General features: G+C 33.9%; 1 protein-coding gene across 8 annotated transcripts in view; it reads left to right on the top strand.

Annotated features, from left to right (window-relative positions):
• CFAP70 (cilia and flagella associated protein 70) overlaps positions 1 to 27,939 on the top strand; it is a 71,789-nt gene that overhangs the window by 13,884 nt on the left and 29,966 nt on the right. For 7 of the 8 annotated variants that reach the window (XM_074374184.1, XM_074374185.1, XM_074374181.1 and 4 more), the window contains 10 exons: positions 508 to 690; positions 1,750 to 1,844; positions 5,220 to 5,319; positions 10,228 to 10,362; positions 16,468 to 16,638; positions 16,824 to 16,904; positions 18,463 to 18,554; positions 22,751 to 22,815; positions 23,131 to 23,321; positions 25,652 to 25,783. In XM_074374184.1, coding sequence (XP_074230285.1) covers positions 508 to 690; positions 1,750 to 1,844; positions 5,220 to 5,319; positions 10,228 to 10,362; positions 16,468 to 16,638; positions 16,824 to 16,904; positions 18,463 to 18,554; positions 22,751 to 22,815; positions 23,131 to 23,321; positions 25,652 to 25,783 — 1,245 coding nt within the window. The remainder of the gene's footprint in view (positions 1 to 507; positions 691 to 1,749; positions 1,845 to 5,219; positions 5,320 to 10,227; positions 10,363 to 16,467; positions 16,639 to 16,823; positions 16,905 to 18,462; positions 18,555 to 22,750; positions 22,816 to 23,130; positions 23,322 to 25,651; positions 25,784 to 27,939) is intronic. The other variant, XM_074374186.1, reaches the window with a different exon arrangement.

Genomic DNA, 27,939 nt, shown 5'->3' with positions numbered 1-27,939 from the left:
GTATATTTTAGATAAATTATAGATATGAAAATGCCTATAATTTAGCCCTTTGTCAGATTTGTTTGTTTTTTAAAAGGTAATTATTAAAAAGGCACATCATGACTCTCATATAAATACAAAATGACAAAAAGGATTTAAACCAATTCCAAGGAGAATCCGAACAATGGAGCCATATATAAGCAACTAGGAATGTTGGAATAAATTTGCTAGTAATTCAAAACTTGTCATCAGCCACAGGGCAATAATCAGTTACATCTCCACTGGACAAAATATATATGCATATCATGGACAAGAATAATTTGCATTATCAGTTTTCTAGAAATTACAAAATTATAAAATAGCACAAAGACAATTAAGGGGACAGGCCTTTCTATAGAATCAGATAATCACAGAAGTGTCTGTTAGACAACATCCCATATTTCATTGAAGAGTCACTTCTGTAATCATTTTTTGTCCATTTCAAATTCTTTCACAAAATTTCCTGATATATGGTGTTTATCTTTATAGAAAGACTATCCCATTTTCTTCAAGAATGGAACTCTGAAGCTTGGAGGAGAACGAGAACCTGTTCCTCGGCCCAAAAAATGGCCTATTGCCAACATTCTGGCTCCAGGAGCTAATAACATTCCTGATGCGTTCATCATTGGCGGGCCATATGATGAAGAAGAAGGAGAACTCAACCACCCTGAGGTGAGAGAACTGTGTAGTTTTTTGTGATAATCTCAGTGCACTGGGATATAAACAGCTTGTAAATCACAATAGTTAATATACATTTGTCACCTCTTAAAGTAAAACAATTATATGTCAGAATAAAACACTAATCTATAAAATTGTGATTAAAATGTTTCCTGACTTTTTAAGTCCAGCAAACAAAACAATTGATTTAATTCATATTTACCCTTTATTTTATTTTAAATTTATTTATTTATGAGTAGGCAGTAATACAATCACAAGTCAAAATAAAAAAATAAGGGATATGCAGTTAAAATATCCCTCCTACTCCATGTCTCTTCCTCCTGATTCCTTCCCAGATCGTCACCCTGTTCTGTTTTACTTTAGATAACTAGTTCTTAACCCTGGTTGTTCATTAGAATTACCTAGGGAGCTCTTAAAACAATAACAGTGGTGAAGCTTTAACCCAGGTCAGTTACCTAAGAATTTACTTTTAAAATAATTACAATGCCCAGGTGTTGATTTTTTTTAAGATGCTCTCAGATAATTCTAATATGCATTCAAGGTTGAGAATCACTGATTGAGGTTATGTGAGTGAATATTTGGCATTTAGTACTGGATTGATGTAAGGATAATATAAGTAATTTATTCTAGGTACTTTATTTAATAGAAAAGTACCCTAATTTCAAAATTGTAGAATAGATAAACAAGATTATACTGTATAGCATAGGGAAATATATACAAGATCTTATGGTAGCTCACAGAGAAAAAAATGTGACAATGAATATATATATGTTCATGTAAAACTGAAAAATTGTGCTCTACACTGGAATTTGACACAACAATGTAAATTATAAAATCATTATAAATCAATAAAAAATGTTAAAAAAAAGAAAGAAAAGTACCCTAAAATTTAAGATGGTGATAGTATTTTCAGTAGTAATCATACTTATAGTACTAATAGTAGTAGTCATAAAAATGTTGTGATCAAATCTATTAAAAGAATGTCCACAGATTAAGCAGGATGCAGCCATGGCATACTGAAAGAATAAAAGTCTCTGGCTTATTATTTTACAGGACAGGGAATTTAGGAACCAAGCAGAGTGCATGAAGAAAAGGATTACTTGGGACTTGGAAAGTCGCTGCTACCTTGATCCTCCTACAGTGGTCAGGTAGGAATAGGGAGGGAATATGTCTAACCCACAAAGACTGTAGGTGGGAAGAAAGTTACTATTTTTTTAAAAAAATTATTTATTTTATTTTTTGGAGGGGAGGTCATTAGGTCTGTTTATTATTAGTTTTTTTTTTAATGGAGTTACTGGGGATTGAACATGCCAAGCATGTGCTCTACCACTTGAGCTATACCCTCCCCCTGAATTATTTATCTACATTTGAATTAAGGTGATCTGAGATTGTCTTCCTCCACATCTGCTGATAACAGAGGCTTCTAGTGATGGTGGCTTAACCATGGTGGATTCTTATTTCTCTTTCGTATAAAAGAACTCCAGAGCTAGTATGTATGGTGGCCCTACAGTGTTATCAGGTATCCAGGCTCAATCTTTCCTTTTGCTCTACCTTCTTTAACATGTGCCTTCCGTCCACAAAGTTGTCTCATGTTTCAAGATGGCTATTGGAGCTGAGCCTGCACATTCATATTCCTGGGAGAAAGTTGGAAGAGGGGACTTTTTATGTTTATGAATAAGGAAGGTCATATGCTAGCTGTGTTAGCCCCTCTTATAGAACCTTCCTGGAACCTGACAACCTCTGTTTACATCTTATTGGTCTTTCTGTTGATGTAGAAGGGGCTAGAAAATAGTGTTTTTGTTGTTACCAAGATTAAATCAGGATTTAGATGCTAAATAAGATTAAGATATTTAATTTTGTGTGGGTAACTATCATCCTGTGTCACAGTGACCTGGTGATTAGGGACAGGTAAGAAATAGAGGATTATCAGTGTATGTGTAATCTGAATGAAAAACTCTGTTTTGTTTTGTTTTTCTCAACTAATAGACTATTTTTTAGAACAGTTTTAAAATTACAGAAAAACTGATCAGATATTTCAGAAGTCCTATATACTTCTAGTTCCCAACTTGTTAGTGGTGTATAATATAAAGGTACATTGTTGGATTTGATTTGCTGATATCTTGTTAAGGATACATTGTTGCTATTATTACTTTGAACAATTATCTATTTGACTAATTAAAAATAAGAAAAAAATTTAAATTTGTTTTACCTTAATCTATTTCATTCTCTAATTGACTTCCTTTCTTTATGTAGATCCGAGTTTCTGACCTATAGCATTTCCTTTTCTCTGAAGAATTTTAGCATTTTTTGCATGGCAGGTCTACTAGCCACAAAGTCCTTCTATTTTTGTTTGACTAAGAGAGTCTTTACTTTTCCTTAATTTTTGAAGGATAATTTTACTGGATACAGAATTCTAGGTTGGTGGTTTGTTTTCTTTCAAAACTTTGATTATTTCATACCACTCTCTTCTTGCTTGCATGGTTTCTGAAGGGAAGTCCGGTGTATTCTCATTCTTGTTCGTCTATAGGTAAGGTGTTATTTTTTCCCTCTGATTTTCTCTTTCTATTTGGTTTTCTGCAGTTTGAATATGATATACTTATGTGTAAAAATTTTTTTTTTTTTTGTATTTCTTATGCTTGCTGTTCTCTGAGCTTCCTGGATCTCTGGTGTCTGTCATTAATTTAGTAAAATGTGCAGCCATTATGACTTCAAATATTTCTTTTGCTCTTTTCTCTCTTTCTTTTCCTTCTGATATTCCTGTTATACCTTTTGTAATTGTCCCACAATTGGATATTCTCTTGCAATTTTTTCATTTTTCTCCTTTCCATTTCAGTTTAGGAAGTTTTTATTGGTGTATCTTCAAGCTCACTGTTTCTTTCCTCAGCTATGTCCAGTCTATTGATAAGCCTATCAGATGAACTGTATATTTTTGTTACAGTGTTTTTGATTTGTAACATTTCTTTTTGATTCTTTCTTAGAATTTCCATCTCTTTGCTTACATTACCCATCTGTTCTTGCATGTTCTGCTTTTTCATGAGAGTCCTTAACATATTAATCACAGTTATTTTAAATTTACTATCTGATAGTTTCAAAATCTGTGTCATATCTGAGTCTAGTTCATATGCTAGCTTTGTCTCTTCAGACTGTATTTTTTCTTGCCTTTTAGCATTCCTTGTATTTTTTTTTCTTGTAGTTTTTTATTGAAAGCTGGACATTATATTTTGGGTAATAAGGAATTTGATAATTAAGTTTTTTAGGTGAGATTTTATGTTAATCTGGCTAGGGGATAGGCTATGTTTAATACTTGCTGTAGCTGCAGGTGCTGGAGCACCTTCAATGTCCTTCTTTTGCTCCTCCCCTGTTGTCTTTGGGTTTGCTAAGAACTCTTTCCTAAATAGGGTTTGTGTATTCCAGTCTCTTACTTACAATCCACTGTCATTATACTGGAATTCTGTTGATGTTATGGAATGTGTTGGAAAGGGAAATGTTCTATAATCCTGTGAATTAATCTCAGTATTTTAATAGGTTTGAGTCCCCAGGTTTTGACTTCTTGAGTGTATAAGTCTTTTTTTCTTCCTCTCCTCATGTGAGACAGGAAGGTTACACAGGGTTGGAGTTGTCTAATTGCCCTCCACCTTGGTCAGAGAAAACTCTGGTGAACTAGTTTCCCTTAAAGAGCAGGCCTTTGTTAAGAACACTCTGGATATACTTTAAAATGGTTATCTTTCCCTTCTCCCTGCCTTAGGGTATTTTTCTCCTGTTTACACTGTGAGAATCTGATGGGGCTCCTTGATTTAAAACCCAGCACAGTGTGGGGACTCCCCTATGACTGAGCACCCTAGAGTTTTTTAACTCTCTGGCTAGTTCACGCTTAGCCTCCAGCAACTTGTCAAAATTATCAAAGTGTTTCTACCAGTTACTGGCTCTAGTGGCTTCTGATGCCTGTAAGCTGACCTCAGCTGCAATTCGCTGTACTTGCCTGTTTCTCCAAATTGCCAGGTGGCATTTGCCACTGAACTTACTTCTTGGATGGATCTAAGAAAGATCATTGATTTTCAATTTGACCACCTTTTTTCTTGTTGTGAGGACAGAAGTGACAACTTCCATGCTCTTTATGTATCAGAACTGACCCTGGAAGTCCTACTATGATTATTTTCACAGTAGAAATAAACTTATTTAATACCATTTGCATACTTGTCTGATTGTTTCTTTAGAGTAAATCACTAGAAGTGAAATTTCTGGGTCAAAGACTGAACATTTTAAGACTTTGGATTCATATTGTCAGGTTGCTCTAAAAATGTACAGTTTGCTTCTGATAGCAGCGTTGTATAATTATTTTTATAATTCCTCCTGGAATCTTACTAGATATGAGAAGATTTTTTAAAACCCACATACCTAATAAGAATTTTTATATATGTGTATTCCATTACTTTTTAAGAGAGAACTAGTTCTCTTTAACCTAAATTATACTAACCTCATTTTTGCATATAATACTAGTGGGCTGTTTGTTTCTTGATTTGCAGTTTTCAGAAGCGAATTGCTGATTGCCGGTTTTGGCCTGTAGAGATCACAAGAATTCCTCTGGTTAGTGTACCCAAAGGGAAAGCTGCTAAATTTGAAAAGGTAAATTTGTTTACTTAAAAATATTTTTATAAGAAATGCTGGGTGAGATCCAACCTATTATTCTGCTTCTAATTCTGATACCAAAGGAAAATGTAAACTGATGTGGCTGCTTCCTAGGGTGACCAACTTGTCCTGATTTGCTCAAGTTTCCTGGTTTTAATGCTGAAAGACTCATGTCCCGGGAAATTCCCTTCTCCCTGGCAAATTGAGATGACTACTCACCCTAGTTCCCTGTTGTCCACTAAAAATTATTTAGGCTTTATTCCCAGATATCCTATTTCCCTTTAGCCCTTTATTACAGTTTTGCATACAAAATAGCCTTTTAATAGGTCAAAAGTAGTTAAATATTGGCAGTATGTTTCCACATAATACATCTTAATTAATTAATTAATTAATTAATTGTTTTATTGAAGTATAGTCAGTTTACAATGTTATGTCAATTTCTGGTGTACAGCATAATGCTTCAGTCATATATGAACATACATATATTCATTTTCTATTCTTTTTCACTATAAGTTACTACAAGATATTGAATATAGTTCCCTGTGCTATATAGTATAAGCTTGTTTATTTTCTGAACTTATTTTAGATTTACCTACTTAAAATGTTTTGGCCTGTTAATTAGAGTAAGGATTCATACATATACTACTAGTCTGAAAAAATATAACTTTGGTGACCCTAGAATAAGCTCTCCATTGTTTTTTGTTCATTTATCATAAAAATAAATGTATTTGTCCAAATTACTCTGTTTCCAATTCATCCCACTGACTGTGACAGTTGCGTCCTGTCATGCTGAAGAAGAAAACCACAGGAAATAGGCCAAGAAATGTCCACTGCAAGAGGTCTTTTTTATTGAAATATAGTTGATGCACAATATTATTAGTTTCAGGTGTACTACATAATGGTTTGATACTTGCATACATTATGGTGTTCACCATGATAAGTCTAGTAATCATCTGTCCCCATACAAAGTTATTATAATATTATTGACCACATTTTTTGTGCTATATATTGTATCTCTGTGACTTATTAATTATATAACTAGTGATTTGCACCTCTTAATCCCCTTCACCTATTCCTCTCACCCCTTCAATCCCCACTCCCTTCTGGCAACCACTCGTTTGTTCTTTGTATTTATGAATCTGTTTTTGTTCTATTTTATTTGCTTTGTTTTGTTTTTTCAGTTCCACATATAAGTGGGATAATGTGGTATTTTTCTTTCTGTCTGACTTATTTCACTTAGCATAATACCCCCTAGATCTATCCATGTTGTCACAAATGGCAAAATTTCGTTTTTTTAGTAGCTGAGCAATATTCCATTGTACGTATGTGTGTGTGTGTATACATATGTATATGTATCTCACATCTTCTTTATCTGTTCATCTTTAGATGGACACTTACGTTTGCTTCCATATCTATTTTAAATAGTGCTACATCGAACATTGGAGTTCATATATCCTTTCGAATTCATGTTTTTGTTTTCTTTGGGTAAATGCCCTAAAGTGAAATTGCTAGATCATATAGCAGTTCTGTTTTTAATTTTTTGTGGACCTTTCATAGTGTTTTCTATAATGACTCACCAATTTATAATCCCACCAACAGTACCTGAAGGTTCTCTTTTCTCCACATCCTGACCAATGCTTGTTATCTATTGTCTTTTTGATGATAGCCATTCTTACAGGTGTGAGGTGATACTTCATTGTGGTTTTGACTTGCATTTCCCTGATGATTAGTGATGTTGAGCATCTTTTCCTGTGTCTGTTGGCCATCTGTTTGTCTTCTTTAGAAAAGTGTCTCTTCAGGTCTTTTGCCCATTTTTAAATCAGACTTTTTTTTTTATGTTGTGTTGTATGGGTTCTTTGTATATTTTGAATGTTAACCCTTTACTGGGTATGTTGTTTGCAAAAATCTTCTTCCATTCAGTAAGTGGCCTTTTCCTTTTATTGATTGTTTCTTTCATTGTGCAAAAACTTTTTAGATTGATGTAGTCCCATTTGTTTGTTTTTGCTTTTGTTTCCCTTGCCTGAGGAGACATCCAAAAAATACTGCTAAGGCTGATGTCAAAGAGTGTACCACTTATGTTTTCTTCTAGGAGTTTTATGGTTTCAGGTCTTGCATTTAAGTCTTTAATCCATTTTCCGTTTCTTTTTATATATGGTAGGAGAAAGTAGTCCAGTTTGATTCTTTTGCATGTAATTGTCCAGTTTTCCCAACACCATTTATTGAAGAGGATGTATTTTCCTATTGGGTTAATATCTGCAAATCAATCAGTGTGATACACTACATTGTTCTTGCCTCTTTCATCATAGATTAATTGACCATGTAAATATGGGCTTATTTCTTTGCTATCTATTCTGTTCCATTGATCTATGTATCTGTTTTTGTGCCAATACCATACTTTTTAATTACTCTAGCTTTGTAGTATAGTTGAAATCAGAGGGCATGATATCTCCAGTTTTATTCTTCTTTCTCAAGGTTGTTTTGGCTATTTGGGGTCTTTTGTAGTTCCATATAAATTTTAGAATTATTTCTTTTAGTTTTGTGAAAAAATACCATTGGTATTTTGATAGGGATTGCACTGACTCTTTACATTGCCTTGCATAGTATAGTTATTTTAAAAACATTTTTCTTTCAATCCATGAGCATGATGTATCTTTCCATTTGTTTCTGTCATCTCCAGTTTCTTTTCCTCAGTGTCTTATAGTTTTCAGAGTACATTTTTTTTTTTAACCACATTGGTTACATTTATTCCTAGGTATTTTATTGTTTTGGATGCATTTGTAAATGGGATTGTTTTCTTAATTTCTCTTTCTGATAATTCATTGTTAGTGCAACAGATTTCTGTATATTAATTTTGTATCCTGCAGGTTTACTGAATTCATTTATTAGTTCTAGTAGTTTTGGGAGGTGTCTTTAGGATTTTCCACATATAATATCACATCACTTGCAAACGGTGACAGTTTTACTTCTTTTTTCCAATTTGGATTCTTTTTGTTTCTTTTTGATGTCTGGTTGTCTGATTGCTGTGGCTACGACTTCTAATCTTGTGTTCAGTAAAAGTGGTAAGAGTGGGTATCCTTGTCTTGTTCCTGATCTTAGCTTTTTACTGTCGAGTATGATGTTGGCTTTAGATTTGTCATTTATGGCCTATATTGTGTTGAGGTACATTCTCTATCCACTTTGTTGAGAGTTTTTATCATGAACGTTGAATTTTGTCAGATGCTTTTTCTACATCTGTTGAGATGATCATATGATTTTTATTCTTCAGTTTGTTAATGTGGTTTATCATATTGATTGATTTGCAGATATTAACCCATCTTTGCATCCCTGGGATCAATCCCACTTGATTATGGTATGATTCTTTCAGTGTATTGTTGAATTAGGTTTGATAATATTTTGTTGAGGAGTTTTGCATCTATGTTCATCAAGGATATTGGCCTGTAATTTTCTTTTCTTTTGATATCTTTGTCTGGTTTTGGTTTCAGGGTGATGCTGGCCTTGTAGAATGAGTTTGGAAGCTTTCATTTAGCTTCAGTTTTTTGGAATAGTTTAAGAATGTTAGGCATTAACTCTTCTTTAGCTGTATTGTGGAATTTACATATGAAGCCATCTGATCCTGGACTTTTATTGGTTGGGAGTTTTTTAAATTACTGATTTAATTTCTTTACTGGTTATCGGTCTATTCTTATTTTCTATTTTGTCCTGTCAGTCTTGTGAGTTTGTACATTTTTAGGTACTTATCAATTTCTTCTAGGTTGTCCATTTTATTAGTGTATACTTTTTCAAGTTATCCTTGCTATAGTTTTACTTATACATGTCTGGTCCTTGCTGCTTGTTTATAAACTCTCTAAGGGTAGTGATCCTGTCATAGACTGCTGTGTATCATCCACAGTACCTAGCATGATTCATGGCATATAGTAGAGACTTAGTAAGTACTTAAATTATTTTGCAGATTTTTAAAATAGGCTTTTTTACATAATAAAAATATTACTACCATGTGAACACTTCTCTTTGTAGTATATAGTATGCATTGGCTAACATTCCTTAGGTTTCTAAAACAACAGAATATTATCACATGAAGACAGGAGTTTTAATCATTTCTAATTATTGTTAAATCAGCAGAATCAAAGAGATTACTTTTAATTTATGGAAATTAAATGTGTTTTATTTCACTAAGTTGATTTTTCCTTATAAGAGTTTTCTGTGGCAAACCATACAACCACTAAAAATTATATTAAAATATATCTACGGACATGTCCTTCATGTTTGTAATGAGAATTTAGATGAGATTAGGGATGGCAAATACATGATAGCAGACTGTCATTTTTCCTCCTTCATCCATGGCAGATGGTACCGATCAATCAAAGCATTCTTTCCTTTTGAACCCAGATAAGGACACAGAATCTTTCTTAACACAGTATTCTAAAACACCTCCAGCAATTGAGTAGAATTTAAGCATAAGTTAGATCCTATTTGTCATCACAGGCCACTTCCATTCATATGAATCTGTGAACTAAAGCTAAAGGCCACAGCTTCTTATTTCTTTTAAGCTTTTCTTGTTATTATTATTGTTTTTTGCAAAGCTTCACTTTTCCTAAGAAGCAACATGGTGAAATTGATTTTTTGGTTGAATATATGTATTATCAAATAATTTGAGTATGTTGACCCAACTACTATCTTTACTATTTATTAACTCTATTAATATGTATTATCTCAGTGATCATGTTATTATTAAATCCGCTTTGAAGTTAAGTAAGTGGAGACCCAAAATGTCTATATAATTGGCCCAAATCAACTAGTTAAGGAGCATAGCTAGTTCCTAAACTGAGGTTGAATTGCTGAGTCAACACCATACCTTATGCTGCATTACTCTGTAGCATTAACAGCTCTCTGTTTCTGTTTCTTTAGACTGATGATGAAGGTCAGCTTTCATTTCATGGTGTGGCTTATGTTAATATGGTGCCATTGCTGTATCCAGGTGTGAAGAGAATTCGGGGAGCTTTTCATGTTTACCCTTACCTTAATAGTACAGTGTATGAAAAGGTAAGAAAAAATTGTATAGAAGGTATCATTCTAATTTATCCTTTATATATGTGTTTACTTACATCTATAGCACATACATCTTAGCAATTGATTTTTGGAACCAATTGGTATACTGGGATGTTCAATATAGAGCCTTAAAGTCATTCTGCCCTTGAACCTTAGAAACTTTAGGATAATGAAAAGCCAAAAACTGAAAACAACCCAAATCTCCATCAACAGGTGAACAGAAAAACAAATTCTGTGGTCTATCCATACAATGGAATACTGCTTAGCAATAAAATCCATGCAGTGTGGATGAATCTCGAATACATTATGATAAATAAAAGAAACCAGACAAAAGAGAGTGTATACTCTATGATTCCAATGAAATACAGTTATAGGAAAGTAACCTATGATGACAAAAAGCAGATCATTGGTTACTTGGGAACAGGGATAGAAGGAAGACTGGACTGCAAAAAAAATGTGAGGAAAGTTCTAGGGATGATGAACATATTGGTTATTTTAATGGTGATGATGGTTTCACATGTGTGTACATATGTCAAAATTGATCAGATTGTCTACTTTAAATATGTAGTTTATTTTACAGGCATACCTCATTTTATTGTGCTTAACTTTATCAACTCTTTATAGATATTGCACTTTTTTACAAAGTGAAGGTTTGTGGCAACCCTGTGATGAGCAAGTCTGTGGATGCTATTTTTCTAACAGCATGTGCTCACTTTGTGCTTCTGTGTCACATTTTGGTAATTCTCACAGTATTTTAAATGGTTTCATTATTATTATATTTGTTATAGTGATCTGTGATCTGTGTTGTTACTAGTATAAATGTTTTGGCATTCTTTAGCAATAAAATATTTTAAAATTAAGGTCTGTACATTTTTTAAGACATAATGTTATTGCACACTTAACAGATTACAGTATATAGTGTAAACATAACTTTTATATGCAATGGGGAATATGTTACAATATTTTATTTATTAAGATTTATTAAGGTGGTCTGGAACTGAACTCGCAATATCTCTGAGGTAAGCCTGTATTTCAATTTTACTTCAATAAAGTTGGATACAAAATCTTTAGAATAATGAAAGAAGTCTATTGTGTTAAGTATGCAAAAACTTAAATCCATGATATGAGTCTTTAAGTTTTCAGATGTTAAAATCTTAAAATCACCCATCTATTGAGAGAACATATATATATTATTTATTTATTTTTATGTTTAAGCAAAAAAATCAATTTTATCCTGTTGCTTTTAGGAGAAAGTGAGGCTTTGTAAAATAACAATAATAACAATAACATATTATTATTTCATCATTGTTTGGACACCTATTTCTCAATAGTAGAGTCAAGAAAGACCCGTCATCTTTGTGGAAACCAGCTGAGTAATAAACTCTATATAAGTATCCTTTGAATCAGAAATCACACTTATAGGGATTTATCTGAAGGGAATAATTTAATAAGATCAAACCCCTCATATTCATGAAAACTTTGAGGGATCAATAATAGCAAAACTAAAATAAAGATTAAATGTCTAATAATAGAGTAATGCTTAGTAAGTTTTTGTAAATAAAAATGATGGAATATGCACCCAATAAAAAAGATAAACAATAATGTTTTGTAGATAGTTAAATAGAAAAAAGAATGCAAAAATTTTATGTATAGCATAGATCATAATAAATTCCAAGTGAGTTTATTAAAATAAGTTAAATGTGAAGGCTATAAAAATAGAAGTGGCTATTAATTAAAGATAAGAATTAAAGGAAGACTTCCTGTACTTGAAAGCAATGAAAGATGTGAAAGATTTTGATTACAAAAAATGAAAATCTTCTATATATAGAAGAAACCATCATAAACAAAATTAAAATGTAACTAAAAAATTGGGGAAAATGAATACATATCAGAAAAATGTTACTATTCCTAAAACATAAAGCCCTTCATCATATCAATCATATCAAGATATTTTTGGTGAATCTGAATGAAACAGTATATCATTTAAAAAAAAATGTTTTTGAACTAGATGCTCAGACTTGTTCACTTTATTTATTTATTTTTAATTAAAAAAAATTTTTTAGGTCAGGGCAAGAAGTAATTAGGTTTATTTATTTTTTCAGTGGAGGTACTAGGGATCGAACCCAGGACCTCATGTGTGCTAAACATGCACTGTACATGTACTCTACCACTGAGCTATAGTCTCCCCTCCAGGAAACAGTATATTCATAATCAAAAGATTATGGGTTTTGACATCCAAGGGCTTCTGCATTGAATTTTGGAGCTGCCATTTACTGACTTTGGGCAAGTGACTAAATTTCTCTCAACTTTATTCTTCATTAAATGGAGACAATGCTTGTCTCCTAGAATTGTTTTACATATTAAATGAGATAAAACATGTAAATGTACTAGGGATGTAGTTGGCACACAGACATTTTTACCTATTTTATTATACCCACATAATAGGAGACTGTTGTACATACATTAAAAATTATCCTTATGAAAATTAAAAAAATATGAGAGGATGCATGTGATAGACTGTTAAATGAAAAATCAGGATATAAAAGTATAGTCACTATGATCATAACTTTTTAAAAAATATAATCGTAATTTTTAAAATATATGAAAAATATTGAGGAAAAAATATTTCTGGCTACGTCTGAGTGAGGAGGTTATCAAATTTTCTCCCCGTGAAAGCAACTGTAAAGCTAGACAAATTGACAAAATGCCATTTCAGTGCACTGGAAATTGACCAAAGGCATCAAAAAACTGAGAAGCAGTAATGCACGAAAAACTGTGGAATTTGAGGCATTGTTGCCTAGGTCTGTTCTCAAACTACCTCCCTTCTCCCCCTGCTCTATTTTAGCTTAATCAGTGCAATAATTCTTCTAGGGCAGGATGGGTTGAGAGGACCAGCAACTTTGCTGCCACAGAGAAGGCTCACATAATTTAAAGCAGTGGGTGAAGGACCCATGCCCAACAATGTTGTTGGTTGAAATGGAGATCTCAGTGGAGAGCAACCAGCATATTGTAAGGCAAGTCCTAGGAGAAAAGAGAAAGAGGCAGGAATGATATATGAAAAAATAATGTCTAAAAAATCCCCTGTTTGATGAAAATGTTAATCTACATATCCAAGAAGTTCATAGAATTCCAGGTAGGATAAGCCTGTGGAGATCTACAATATACATTACAGTGACCTATTGAAAGAAAAAGAGAAAATCATGAATTCAACAGGAGAAAAACAACTCATCACTTACAGAGGAGTACCAACATGGTTAACAACTGATTTTTCATCTGAAACAGTGGAATCCAGAAGGCAGTGGAATAACAGATTCAAAGTGCTGAAGGAAAAAGCTGTCAACCAAAAATGAAGGCGAGATAAAGACATCTGTAGATAAATAAGTATTGAAAGAATCTGTTGTTAACAAACCTATCTTGCCAGAATTACTAAAGGATGTCCTTCAGCTTGAAAGGATATAAACCAAATTGTATATTAAATCTACAAGAAGAAATGAACTGCACTAGAAATGTTTAAATGTAAGTTAGTATAAAAGATTTTAGAAATATATTTTTTCTTATTTTTGTTCTTAACTTCTTTGAAAGACTTGATTGTATAAAGCATTAATTATATTATTTGGTTTGTAACATACACAGATCTAATTTATATGATAATAGTACCGTAGGAGGGAGGATAGAATGGAGCTATAGTGCAGTATAGTTTCCGCATTTTACCAGAATTAAGTTAGGATCAATGTAAAATAGATTACGGTTAGTTTGGATGCATATTGTAATCCCTAAAGCAACCACTAAGAAAAGTGTATGTGTACATATGCCATACACATACTCACAAGTACATATATTTATTTAACATTAAAAGAAGGCGTTTAAAGGAGTAACAGAGGAACAAAAAAGACAGAAGATATATAGAAAACAAATACCAAAAAGGCAAATATAAATGTAAATATTTCAACAATAACGTTATATGTGAGTAGTCTAAACACCCCAATGAAGGGACAGAGATTATGAGACTGGATTCAGAAAAATCGATTCGAAAAAGACAAATGTTATATGATACCACTTATATGTGGAATCTAAAAAATAATACAAATGAATCTATATACAAAACAGAAACAGACTCTGACATAGAAAACAAACTTATGATTATGAAAGGGGAAAGAAAGTGGGAGGAGGGATAAATTAGAAGTATGGGATTAACAGATACAAACTACTGTATGTAAAATAGATAAGCAGCAAGGATAGACTATAGAACACAAGGAATTATATTCAGTATCTTAGAATAACCTATAATGGTAAATAATCTGAAAATATATATATATCTGAATCACTTTTCTGTACACCTGAAACTGACAGTATTGTAAATCAATTATACTACAGTAAAAAAAATTCAAGATTCATGATATGCTGTCCGTAACAGATACATTTTGATTCAGACACACATAAGGTGAAGTAAAAGAATGGAAAAGATATACTATGCAAGTGGAAAACATAACAGAGCAGAATGGGTATATTTATATCAGACAAAATAGAGTTCAAGATGAGAAATATTACTAAAGACGTAGAGTGGCATGTCGTAATGATTAAAAGGTCAATTAACCAGGAAGATAAGATTTATAAATTATAAATTATTATGTATAAACTATAAATGTATATACACTTAACAACAGAACCTCATGATACATGAAGCCAATCCCAAGAAAGGTGAAAGGCATAATAGACAATTTGATAGTAACTTTAAGAAATTTCAGTATTCTACTGTCAATACTTACAGAACAACCATGTAGAAAATCCATGTTAAACATAAGCTTACCATACAACTGAGCAAATCATTCCTAGGAACCTACCCAAGAGAAATGAAAATCTGTACTTACATAAAGATGTGTATGTGAATGGATAGCAGCATTACTCCTCATTGCTAAAGACTCATAACAGTCCAGATGCCCACAACCAGTGAATCAGTGAACAAATTGTGGCATGTCTATACTAGGGAAGATATGCTAAATAGTCAATAAAAAGAAATTAATGTAATATATCAAAGTTACTAAATTTTGACTACATTTTAAATGGGTGAATTATAAGGAATATTAATTATATCTCAATAAAACTGTTTAAAAAAAGAATGACTGATACATGCTACAATGTGGATAAACCTCAAAAACATTATGCTAAGTGGAAGAAGGCAGACACAGTGACAGCGTATTGTACAATACCACTTATATGAAATGTTCTCATTTCCAGAGATGTTAATATTTGAAAAATGTTGCATCTTAGAATATATGAAGTACAGGAATTTTGGTAGAAGTAGTAGCATTGTGAGTGATATTTAGTATTTACAATTTTTTAATAGAGTTGGACTATCTTTTAGAAGGTTTACTGAGATATAACTAACATATAATAACTGCATATATTTAAAATGTACAAATTTAAACTTTTGATGTAGGTTTATATCTGTGAAACTATCACCACAATCAAGATAGTGAAAATATCCATTATCATCATCTGTTTTTCTTCTCTCCCACTTCTGTCCATTCCTTCTCTCTCTCTGTTTTTTTTTGGGGGGGGTCTTGTTCTTTCACTCAGCATAAGTCATATTTAGATTCATGCATGCTGTAAAATTTAAAAATTATTTTAAGCTTATTTTCCAGTCATTTATCTGTAGTTTGAATTTTCCCCCATACAAGGTTCCTTCGAAATTTAAACTTGCACTGTTCTTCCAATTATAATTGATAGACTAGTAGTAATTAAGCAGATAATATTTCTTGTACAGAAATAAATTCTACCACTTAAAGTTAATTTGAAATTATGTGTTAAAGTTTAAAAGCTTTCTGGTAAAATTTATGAGACACCAAATCAAGTCAGGTTGAAAGTTCTCTTGCTAATTTAAAAAATAAGAGTAGGTAGCTAATTTTCTGTGATAGTTTCACCTGTTCAGCAAGTATGGTAAAGCAATGAAGCTTTTTACTTCTTCTGTCTATTTCTACTTCTACGATATTGAAGTTATCCAGAAAACTAAATGATGTTAAAGAATAATATGAGTTTCTTTTGAGTTTGTCTCATTTGCCTGTGATGCATTGCATTTTTTGTTTGTTTCTCTCTTTTCAGACCAAGTGTTTACTTAGCTTGTTCCGAGATGCTGGCCATCATTTGATTCAGAATAATAAAATAGGAGGAATTAATTCTCCACTGCCCAAACAAGTTGCTTCTAAGAACCTGAAAGAAGATAAAGCAGTCAAAGAAAAGGATATGGAAGGAAAGTCTAGGCCTGGAGATGTGGTAGGTTTTTTGGAAAGTGATGATTTTGTAGGTTTTGTTCCATTCCAGGGGCTTGCACTGATTTCTCAATCTGGTGAATTTCCTCAACTTAGTTTGCATTTTGATGCAACAGAATGATCCTTGCTCCTGCAATTGTGAAGACTATGTAAGAATTCACTGTTTGAAGTGTGTTCATTTTCTTTCAGCAAGCATCTAGCATAAAATCTCAGAGCTCAGATACTCCTTTGGAAATTGAACCTTCTCTATGCAACAATCCAGAAGGACAGGTAAGTATGCATAAAGAGTTTTAAAATTAAGTTTAAATTCATCAGTCCTTTACTGAGCAATACAGTATGGAATAGTGGAAAATGCTCAGGAAAATGCTCATTATCTGAATAACCATTCCATATTTGCCATGATAGTTTATAACTTTTGGTAAATTTCATTGTCTTGTTGAGACTCTCTAAAAGGAGTGGGTACCGGGTTAACTTTAAGGTCCTTTCTAGCTTTAAAAATGTGTATCTTTTATTGTTTGTAGTATATTAAGCATTATGAGGGATCCAAAGATGTATCATCTGCAGCATTTATTCATTTGTTCTCAGGACACTCAGCACTCTGGTGGGCAAAGCAGACTGGTACATAACTAACTGTAATACAGAATCTTGATGAATGCTGTAATGGAAGTACAAATGAAAGTGCTGTGTGGGCTCAGAGCAGTCAGATGCGGCAGTCTCAGAAGGCTTCAGGAAGAGCTAAGGTGTGAAAGAGAACTCTTTTGTCAGATGAAGATGGGAGGAGAGGAATTTCAGGGCCAGAGAATAGCTTGAGTCAAAGCACAAAGAAGGTAATAAATTCAAGGTACATCAGTTAATTCAGTGTGTGGTATAGAAATGAAAAGAATGGTTCTAGAAGGAGATGAGAAGAAGAGAGAGGCTGAGTTGGGTTGTAGACTTTGAAAGGCTTGCTACAAAGTTTGGGCTTCATTCTATAGGTGATGAGGGACTCTTAAGCCTTATCTTGGAGACTCACATTAAAGGTTTTTGTCACATAGGAATAAGATTTCATGAGTGTTTCAGGGCAGTTCTCTTGCTAGGATGTGGAAAAGAGAGATTGAAGTTGTGGTAGGGGCTTCAGACATCAGTTTATAGGTTTTTCTTACAGTACAGATAAGTGTTGATGACAGTTTAATTTAGGGAAGAGGTTGTAGTCAAGAAAGTCAGAAACCTGCAGAGGCAAAATGTAGAATTGGAAAGCTTTGGAGTGTTGAGGAAGAAAAGTTAAACATAACTCAGGTTTCAAGCCTCGCTTTCTGGAAGGATGATAAAATCATTAAGAGAAAAGTCAAAATAGAAGTTTATACAGGAGAAATGATAAGTTCAGTTTTGGACATGTATTTAGGATGCTGTTTGCAAAAATCTAGGTAGAAATATCCATCAGTTTGAAGTTGATAGATGGTGCTTATGAGGGTGTGGGTGGGAATGTCAGAAGGTTATGAGAAAACTGTTTCTTCAAGACTCACGAAACAGATTTGGTGGAAGAAAGAATGTCATTCATTTGAAACAGTTCCAAGAACAGTATCAGATAAATTAAACAAGGCTTCATCTGGGGTAGAAGTTCCTAAGAATAAAATTGAAAACCTTTTTTTCTGCAAGAAATAATCACTGTTGCTATTTTTCTTTCCAGTTATTTTTCTATGTAAAAAATAGTTTGTCACAGTCACACTATATATGTAGTTGTATATGCAATTTTCTCACTTACATTGTGAGCATTATCTTATGTTACTAAAAATTTGCATAAGTATCTGTCTTTCTGGAAATAATACATTACAGAAAAATGTGTTTACAGCAATATGTAGAAGCAGGGACATACATTGTGTTGGAGATTCAGCTGGACAAAGCCTTGGTTCCGAAGCGCATGCCAGAGGAGCTAGCCAGAAGGTATGTAGCAATGGTTCTCATACTTGTTTTGCAAAACAATTTTGGTATAAATAAAAGGAAGTTGTTTTGTCCACATAAATGTAATTTTTCCTGGGCTAAGCAACAGACAGTTTTCTGGTTTTTTTTTTTTTAGATGAGGTTTCTTTTATTTGTTTTCTTGTTATAAAACAGTATATGCCAATTAAAAAACATTTGAGAAATTCAAAATCAGCAAGAAAGTATCTAAAAACACCCAGCTTTATTTATTTCTGGGTTTTTACTGGGTTATTACTCACCCAGGAATAACCACTTTTGACATCTTAGTATTTATCCTTCTGGAGCTATGATAGTCTCTGTATTACACACACACACACACACACACACACACCCTTGTCACATATAAATGTATATAATTTAAAAAACTTTTTATATTGTATCACAGTGCTTTGATTGTGTCTCTAGGAAGTTGTCCATTTCATCTAGGTTATCCAATTTGTTGATGTATAATTATTCATAGTATTCTCATATTATCCTTTTCTTTTAAATTGAAATATAGTCAATTATGATGTGTCAATTTCTGGTATACAGCATTATGTCCCAGTCATAAATATACATACATATATCCGTTTTCATATTCTTATTATCCTTTTTGTCTATGTAAAGTGGGGAGTAATGTCTCCATTTTCATTTCTGATTTTAGTAATTTGATTCTTTGTTCTTTTTTCTTAGTTCATCTACCTAAAAATATACCAGTTTTACTGATCTTTTCAAGGGACTAGCTTTTGGGTTTTGTTAACTTTATTTTTTTTCTCTGTTTTATTTATCACCACTCTAATCATTATTGGTTTCGTATGCTCTTCTTTTCTAGTTCTTTAAGGTATACAGTTAGATTACTGATTATTTTCATCTTTTTATTGTATGCATTTAGATCTATAAATTTTCCTTTAGCCCTTTTTTCACTGCATCCCATAAGTTTTGATATGTTGTATTTTGTTTTTATTAATCTCAAGGTATTTTCTCATTCTCTTGGGTTTCTTCTTTGACATATTCTTTGACATATTTAAAAGTGAGTTGCTTAATTTACACATATTTGTGTATTTTCTGATTTCCTTCCAGTTATTGGTTTCTCGTTTCATTCTATTGTGATTAGAAAATATACTTTGTATGATTTCAGTTTTTTCCAATTTACTGAGATTTGTTTTGTTGCCTAATATATTGCCTATCCTTCAGAATGTGCCATGTGTACTAGAGAAGAATGTGTACTCTGTGAGAAGAATGTTGGGTAGTGTTCTGTATATGTTTGTTAGGCCTAATTGATTTATACCGTTGTTAAACTCCCTTATCACCTTGTTGATCTCATGTCTGGTTGTTCTATTCATTCCTTTGGGTAGCCCCAGACAGGTTAGAACAAACCCAGTAACTTGAGAATAAGGTCTGTTCTGCTCCTCCAGAATCAGGGGCCAGTGTGCCACACTTGAAATACAGGTAGCCATCTGTAAGACTGCCACTGAGGTGAGGCAGGGTCAATTGAAAATGCCACAAGGCTTTCCTACTATTTTTTGTTTGCCTTTTTCTTGATTCAGTATTTGCTTGGTTGTTGTAAACCTTTGACTGCCTTCCAGACTTCTGACAAAGTTGGTTCTGACAGTTTCTGGTTATTTTTTCAAAGCTCTTGTGGAGGGATGGGAGTTTGGAGTTATCTAATCTGCCATTTTGCTGACATCTAGACCTCATGAGGAGCACCACACTCAGTGAAGGATGAAAGCAAATGATAACTTCCATCTTGGAAACTATTTACTACAGATAATTTTAAGGCTTTTGGCAAGTATCATCCAATTGCCTTCCCAAAAGTTTGCAGTTCCACCAGTGATGTATGAGACTGCTGTTTCCTCATACATTCACTAACACAATAATTTTTATTTTTACAGGGAAAGAAATTATCTTATCTTAATTCACATTATACATGTTTTTGTGAGCTTAAACATTTTTTCACATATTTGTTAGTCATTTGGAAATCTCCTTTTGAAAATTACCTGCTGTCAATGGTGCATTCATCTTTTATACCAGATAGTCCTTAAACTTCTTTACATTTTACATTTAGCCCCTTCAAAAATAAATTGAAAATATTTACCATAAATTATATATGTAAAATAAGGTTGATAATCTAGAAATAGAAAGTTAAAAACACAAGTCATGGAAACAAAAAGGAAGAAAGTATTAAATAGGGCTTTCATGAATAGACATCAAGTCTGAGCTATCTAACAAAAAGGGAAGCCCTTTAAGTTATGCAATTCTAATCATAAAGGTAGATGCACACTAGTCCCAGAAGAGACCATATTTTTTTCCTTGCATTAAATTCTAGAACAAATTTCTCATTCAAGCTTCTACATAGGGAATTCTGAGTGACAGAATAACAGCATTGTTAATGAAACTTTTACACTAAATACAGAAGCAAATTCTTATGATTTTTAAAAATTGAATTATATTTGACATATACTGTTATATTAGTTTCAGGTGTACAACATAATGGTTCAATATTTGTGTATGTTTTGAAATGATCACCACAATAAGTCTAGTTAACATCTGTGGTCATACATAGTGATACATTTTTTCCTAATAATGTGAGCTTTTAAGATCTGCTCTCTTAATTTTCAGACATAAAATAGAGTGTTCTAGCTATAGTCACCATGTTTTATATTACATCCCCATTTATTTATTTTATAACTGGAAGTTTGTACCATTTGACCCCCTTCACCCATTTCTCCTGCTCCCCAACCCTGCCTCTAACAACTATCAATCTATTATCTATATCAATGAGTTTTTCTTAAAATTTATGTTTTAACATCTCCTCTGACTTTTTGAAAATCAATTTGACTTAACTATATATAGTACTTCTCAAATTATGCTGTGTATCAACTTTAGAATATTATTGAACTCTTTATATGAGAAAGGTTATTAGCTATAAGTTTTTTCTTTGGCTGTAGGGAGGTGGAAAGCAGATTTCTCCTCTAAGCTAGCTCATGTGACAGTATTATAGAGCAAAGGCTAATTAGAATGTCAGTGAGAGAAAGTTGGACACAATATTCATAAAGATTATTTGCCTTTGGTTCCTGGCTGAGGCATGTGTGTACCAGACTGCTGAATCTATGTCAATGTGTAATAATATTCTTAAACATGAGAAGAAGTTCAACTAATTTCATAATAAAAGTACTGCAAATTAAAACTACCCTGAAATGCCTTGATTTTTTTTAAAATTGTGGACGATTAAAAAGGCTTGATAACTCATGTTGTTGATGAGAATATTTGGAAACAGGTCCTCTGATACAAACTATTCAGAGTATAAATTGATAGAACTCCTGCAGAGGACAATTTGGTAAAAGCTATTAAAATACAAATGCATGCATTTTTTAACCTAGTAATTCACTTCCAGTAACTTCTCTTTGGATAAATATTCTTAGCAAGACCATTAGTGACCACCACATTATTAAATCCAATGGTTTGTTCTCAGGGTCATTGTGACCAGTGATTAGTGTTTAACTATTCAATCTTCCTTGAAACACGTTATTTACCTGACTTCAGGACACAATACTCTCCTGATTTTATTTCTTCCTCACTGGCCTTCTTTATCTCTCTGGCCTCTAAATGTTGGAGTCCCTCAGAGCTCAGATCTTGGATTTCTTTTCATTCTACACTCACTCCCTTGGTTTCTTTCCAGTTTCATGTCTCTAAATATCAACTATATGCTGATGGCTCCCAAATTTATATATCAAGACTGAACCTCTCTCCTGAACTCCAGATATGTATTATCTAATTCTCACAATTCTGGTCAGAACCATAGCAGTCTCTCACCTGGCATCCCTGCATCTACCACTCCATCCTTCAGTTAATTTTTAATTTGAAAAAATTACAGCTTTATTGAGGTATAATTTACATAACCAAATTTACCTTCACCCATTTAAATAATACAATTCAATGGCTTTTAGTGTACTCACAGGGTTAAACAGCCATCACCGTAGTCAACTTTATAACATTTTTATTATCTCTAAAAGAAAACCATAGGCATTAGCAGTCACTTTACATTTCCTCCCAACCCTCAGGCCAGTCCCCAACCAACACCCTGCACCCCAGCCCTCAGCAACCACTTATCTTTTTTTTTGCATAAATCTCCATATAATAAAATTTTTTGTGGGGTTTTTTGTTTTTCTTTTTTGATACAGGGTCAAGGAAATGATTCCTCCAAGGCCACCTCTTACCCGTCGGACAGGAGGAGCTCAGAAGGCAAGTGCCAAAGCCAAGGTGAAACTCTTAAATAATAAGATGTTGAGTGCACCCATTTGCAAATAAGGCATGGTCTTTTCAGTATGTTTTCCAGAAGAGGTGAGAAATTACAGCTTCACAGGTTTTCCTTCCTGCTTCTATTTGTGACCAACGGCATACAGTGTTTAATCTTTGGCTGATAGTCTTTGAGCTGGGAAGAAAAGGGCAATTTATACCTAAAGTATTATTGAATGTAAAACCCAAACCAGTTTCAGACTTCCATCCAGATCTTGACCTCTTTGAAGTCTCTTTACCAGCCATTTTGTATTTTCCTAGGCAGTGAGTGACTACCACATGCAGATCAAGAACATTTCTAGAGCCATTCTGGATGAGTATCACAGGATGTTTGGAAAACAGGTAGCCAAACTGGGGAGTGATATGGATAGTGAAACCCTGGAGGAGCAGAAGTGCCAGCTCAACTATGAACTTAATTGCTCTGGGAAATATTTTGCTTTCAAAGAACAACTCAAGGTAAATACTAATTTATTTAATTAGTCCATGTATTGCCGGTGGATATAACCGGTGTTCCAGGTTCTTGTCCCATCCCAGAAAGAATTCAGAGACAAGACGTAGTAAGAAAGTAAAGTGAGAATTTATTAAAGGATGGATACTACCCTCTCAAGGGGAGAGCTGGCAGGCTCAGGTGAGTGGCTGCCTGAGTTTTCTTGGCAGGTTGGTTACATTGGGTGTAAAAATGGGCAGAATATTCACTAGGGAGGGAAGGGTCTGGGGTCATATTCCCTGACTTTCATCCCAACTCCACCTTCCCAAAGGGAAGAGGGATTCTTATCCTTATTTAGTCTGGACCAGAAGTGTCATGACGTTGGTGCATGATGGGTACTTCTAATCTGCAAGGCTAATTTTATTGAGATGAGGGCATAATGAGTAAAAGGTTACATTCGGACACTGGAGATTCCTGCCTTTCCCAACCTTTCTTTGTTGGCCTCCAGGCCACTTATCACCCCCAAAGTTGTGACCACTTATCAGCCCAGAAGTTCCTGCTTTTCTTTCTCTGCCCAGGGATCCCTGTTGCTTACATGATGTATGGTTTCCTGCGTTGGGCCTGTCTCTCCTTTCTGTCCAATTCCTGCCATTTGGCCTGCATTTCCCTTTCTCTGCTCATATCTAGCTATCTGCCTGCTCTAACACATGAGTTTTTATGAAACATCTTCTCTACATATCTAGTTATCATTTTTTCTTTGGTTGTGTTCAGCTATGCTCCACCATTCTTGCTGTTGATTCAAAGGGCTACTTTCTCTATGACAGAGTGTCTGGAGAAGCTCCACTCCTGCAGAGCCTTGGAATTGTTCAGTACTTTTTTTTTTTTGCATTTTAATTAAATGAATAAATAATTATTTTATTAAGTATGGTCAGTTTACAATGTTGTGTCAACTTCTGGTGTACAGCACAATGCTTCAGTCATACATGAGTATATATAATGGAATTGTTCAGTATTTATACTGAGTGTGAGCTTTTAAGAAACTTATTCTTCACTTGAAGCTGGGCCAGATTCTGGTCCAGATTTCATGTTGCACTAGCAGGCAGAAACTCTGAACCTGACACTGATTCCATGACTAATTATCTCTGTCTTCTATTACAAACCTTTTCTTAGTCCATAGAATCACTGAGATTTGGGAAATATTTACTTAATAATAATATCTTGAATATTAATAGTAACATTTACTGAGTGTTTGCTGTATACCAAACTTGTAAATGTTACACATTTTACTAATTTAATCGTCACAACAACCCTATGAGGTAGGTACTCCCATTTTACAGATGGAGAAATGCAACATTAGTTGGTTAAATAATTTGCTCAAGATCATAGAGTTAGTAAAGGTCAAAGACAGGATGCAAATTCGGGTGGTCTGGCTCCAGACTCATGTTCTTATCTGCTACAATGCACTTCCTCTCTATGCACATTTACTATGTGCCCTGTACTGTACTAAACAGATACAAAGAAAGCACATGGAAGTAATAAAGTGAAAAATAACTGATGCTCACGGAGGCAAGAGGCTTTTCTCACGTGGCAAAGTCACACCTCAGTTTGATTCCTGGTTTCACCATTACTAACTGGATAACCTTGGTCAAGTGAATTTATCTCTCTGAGCCTCAATTTCTTTGCCTAATAATGAGAAATGATATTGATATTATTACATGGGGTCATTATGAGAATTAAATAAGATAATGCATGGAAAGTATTTAAGTACAAAACCTGGCAATAATGTTTACTTAGGGAGAAAAAAAGAAGCTTTTCTGGCTATAGCAAAATGTTATTTGTACTGCATTGTAAGATTCACCACCTATTATTTCTCTGGCTTCTCAATCATCTTCTGAAATAGGATAGTATTACCAGAAGTACATATCTGTTTAACAAATGAGAAAATTGAAGTACCAAATGTAAAATAATTTGTGAGGTTGGACAGTGGCAGGATTTGAACAGGATTCCATTCTCCAGATTCTAAAATCATGCTTTTCTCCTTTTCTCTGTTGAATCAGTGGCCACCATGAGAAACGTAGTGCATAAACATAATGCTAGGATTTTCTTTAGCTTTATGACTCTTCACACAGTCTGAGTACTGTATTGACCATATTAGTGATGATGGTGATGTCAAGAAAGGAAGCTATGTGGAGTATGCTGACCAGGGGAAAATCAGAGAGCCAACAGTCTAGCAGTCACCAAGGGAAACTAATTACCTTCTGGAGTTCTGATGAGCCTTAGATCAGAAGCTCAGGGGAGGTCTGTGCTATTAACATCGTGCTGGACTGTGTTATCGGATGGTGGTCTGTGTCTCTTGCAGCATGCTGTGGTAAAGATTGTGAGAGAGAAGTACTTGAAGACAACATCATTTGAAAGCCAGGAAGAACTGCAAACATTTATTAGTGAGCTCTATGTGTTCTTGGTAGATCAGATGCATGTGGCCTTAAATCAGGTAGGTGCTCAAGAACTAAGAACCCTTCTTTTTCTCGGTAGGTCCTCAGGGTCTCCTCTGAATGATTCCTTCCTTTCTTTCTTCTTTTCTTCTTTAATTCCACAAACATTTATTGAGGTGTCTGCTCCATGCTAGGCACTGGAAACACCAAGATGAATAAGAAACTGCCTAAACTATAAGGCTATTTTTTGGGAAAAAAAAGGAGTATCTTCTTTCAACTTCCTAGAAAAATTTATAACTGACATAAAGTTGAGGGATAAAAATAAAATCAGCTATGTAAATTGTGAAACAAAAATTATCGTTCAATTTATTCTGTGAATGTCTGCAATTCTCAACTTTTTCTTCAAGATTGATAAAGAAAAACTATGAGTTTTCAGATATTATGCCTGAATGACAATGACACTTCAAACATTCCTTCTCTAATTGACTGATAATCTGCTCTCTTCCCACTTGTCTGTTTATATTTGCACAACTTTTATCTTGCCTTCATTTGTTCATTTTTTAATGTATGCCATTGTGATTTGTTTGAAAACAATGACAAAATCAAAATCTTTTTTGCCTCCTTAGTAGTCTCTAACCAGCTCTGCCTCCTTATAGCCTCTATTCTATCTGTTCTTTCCTTCACTGCTTTTTTCTTCTTTGCCACCATCACTTTTTCTTTCACCTGTTTAGCCTTCCTGAAAGAGGGAGGAGAGGAGTGTCCAGTGTCCTAGGGTTAAGAGAACAATCTGGCAGAGATGATTTGAATGATTTGATTTGGAAAGGAATTGAGAATTGAGCATGAGCATAAGGTAATGTTGCCTAAGTCCCCAAGGATCCCCTGTCTAGTAGAGGAGACAGGCACAAAATACAGGTAACTAAAGTAGAGTGAGGTAAGTGCTGTGACAGAAATGTGTCCATGGTAGAGCACATTAGGGAATGCCTAAAGAAAAAGTGAGCAAATTCACCCTGAGATCTTTTAGGAAAGGATTCACAGAGAACCTGTGACTTGAGCTGGGCCTTGAAGGCTAAAAGGAAGTTCTCCAGGTAAATGTTTCAGAGCATTTGAATCATAGAGAACATCACAAAGTCTTGGAACTTGGAAGAATATGGCATATAGCACAGGTTGAAGTGGTTGAGGGACAGAGAAATAGATGATGAAGCCAGGAATCAGTTCTTAGTGGGGGAGTGGGGAGTAGGCAGGGAGGCCTTGTATGTAACACCAAGAAGTTTTGACCTTGTCCATTCTTAGAAGTTGGATGCAATTAAGTTGAATTATGTGCTAGGAAATAGTATTGTTAGATTTACATTTTACCAAAAAAAAAAAAAAAAAAAAACCAAAAACCCTTGGATAGCATTATATAGGATGGGTTAGAGGTGGTGAAGCTGATTATTTTAACTGGTTATTACATACAAAAGAGGAACAGATGCTTAACTTTAATGCCCCACTGGGTAGCTGGTAATACCATTGACTAGGACAAGAAATACAACATGAAGAAATCTGGTGGAAGGCAGGTGATGTTGAATTCCGTGTTGAACATTGGCTCTTAGTGGGGTTTTGCTCAAGTGAGATCCAAGCTAGAGAGATGAGATTTGGGGAACCATGAGTATATAGATGCTAGTCAAACTGTGGCCATAGATGAAGCTGCCAAGAAAAATATGAGTAGAGAAAGAAACAAGCTGGCGGAGAAACCCTAGGAAACACCAACATTAAGGAATGGATGAGGAGAAGAATTAAGGAGATAAGTGAGTTGTGAAAAGGCAAAAACCCAGAAGTCAGTGGTATCTCAGAATCTAAGAGAAGAAAATTTTAAGAAGAAAAAGTGGTCAACATTGTCAAATACTCCAAGGAGTTCAAGAAAAACAAAACCTGGGGTTGAGGAAGGCGAGATTGGAGAAAATGGTCAAAACATGCAAATTTCCATTTACAAGATAATAAGTGCTAGGGATGTAAAGTACAGTGTGAAGACTTAAGTTAACACTGCTGTTTGATATATACGAAAGCTGTTAAGAGAGTAAATCCTGAGTTCTCACTACAAGGACACATTTTTTTTTTCTTTTCTTTTCTTGAAAGAATAGATGTAGCTTCCAAAGATTTACCCTAGTCTCATGTTCTCTTGATATTTGAAGACTCTAGCTAGTTATTGCCAAACTTTTCCAAGTCATGGCACCTAAAA

The sequence above is a fragment of the Camelus bactrianus genome, chromosome 11 (assembly GCF_048773025.1).
Source record: "Camelus bactrianus isolate YW-2024 breed Bactrian camel chromosome 11, ASM4877302v1, whole genome shotgun sequence".
In the NCBI taxonomy this organism is placed as follows: Eukaryota; Metazoa; Chordata; class Mammalia; order Artiodactyla; family Camelidae; genus Camelus; species Camelus bactrianus.
The sequence above is the reverse complement of the archived record's forward strand: the minus strand, read 5'-3'. Positions and strand labels throughout refer to the sequence as shown.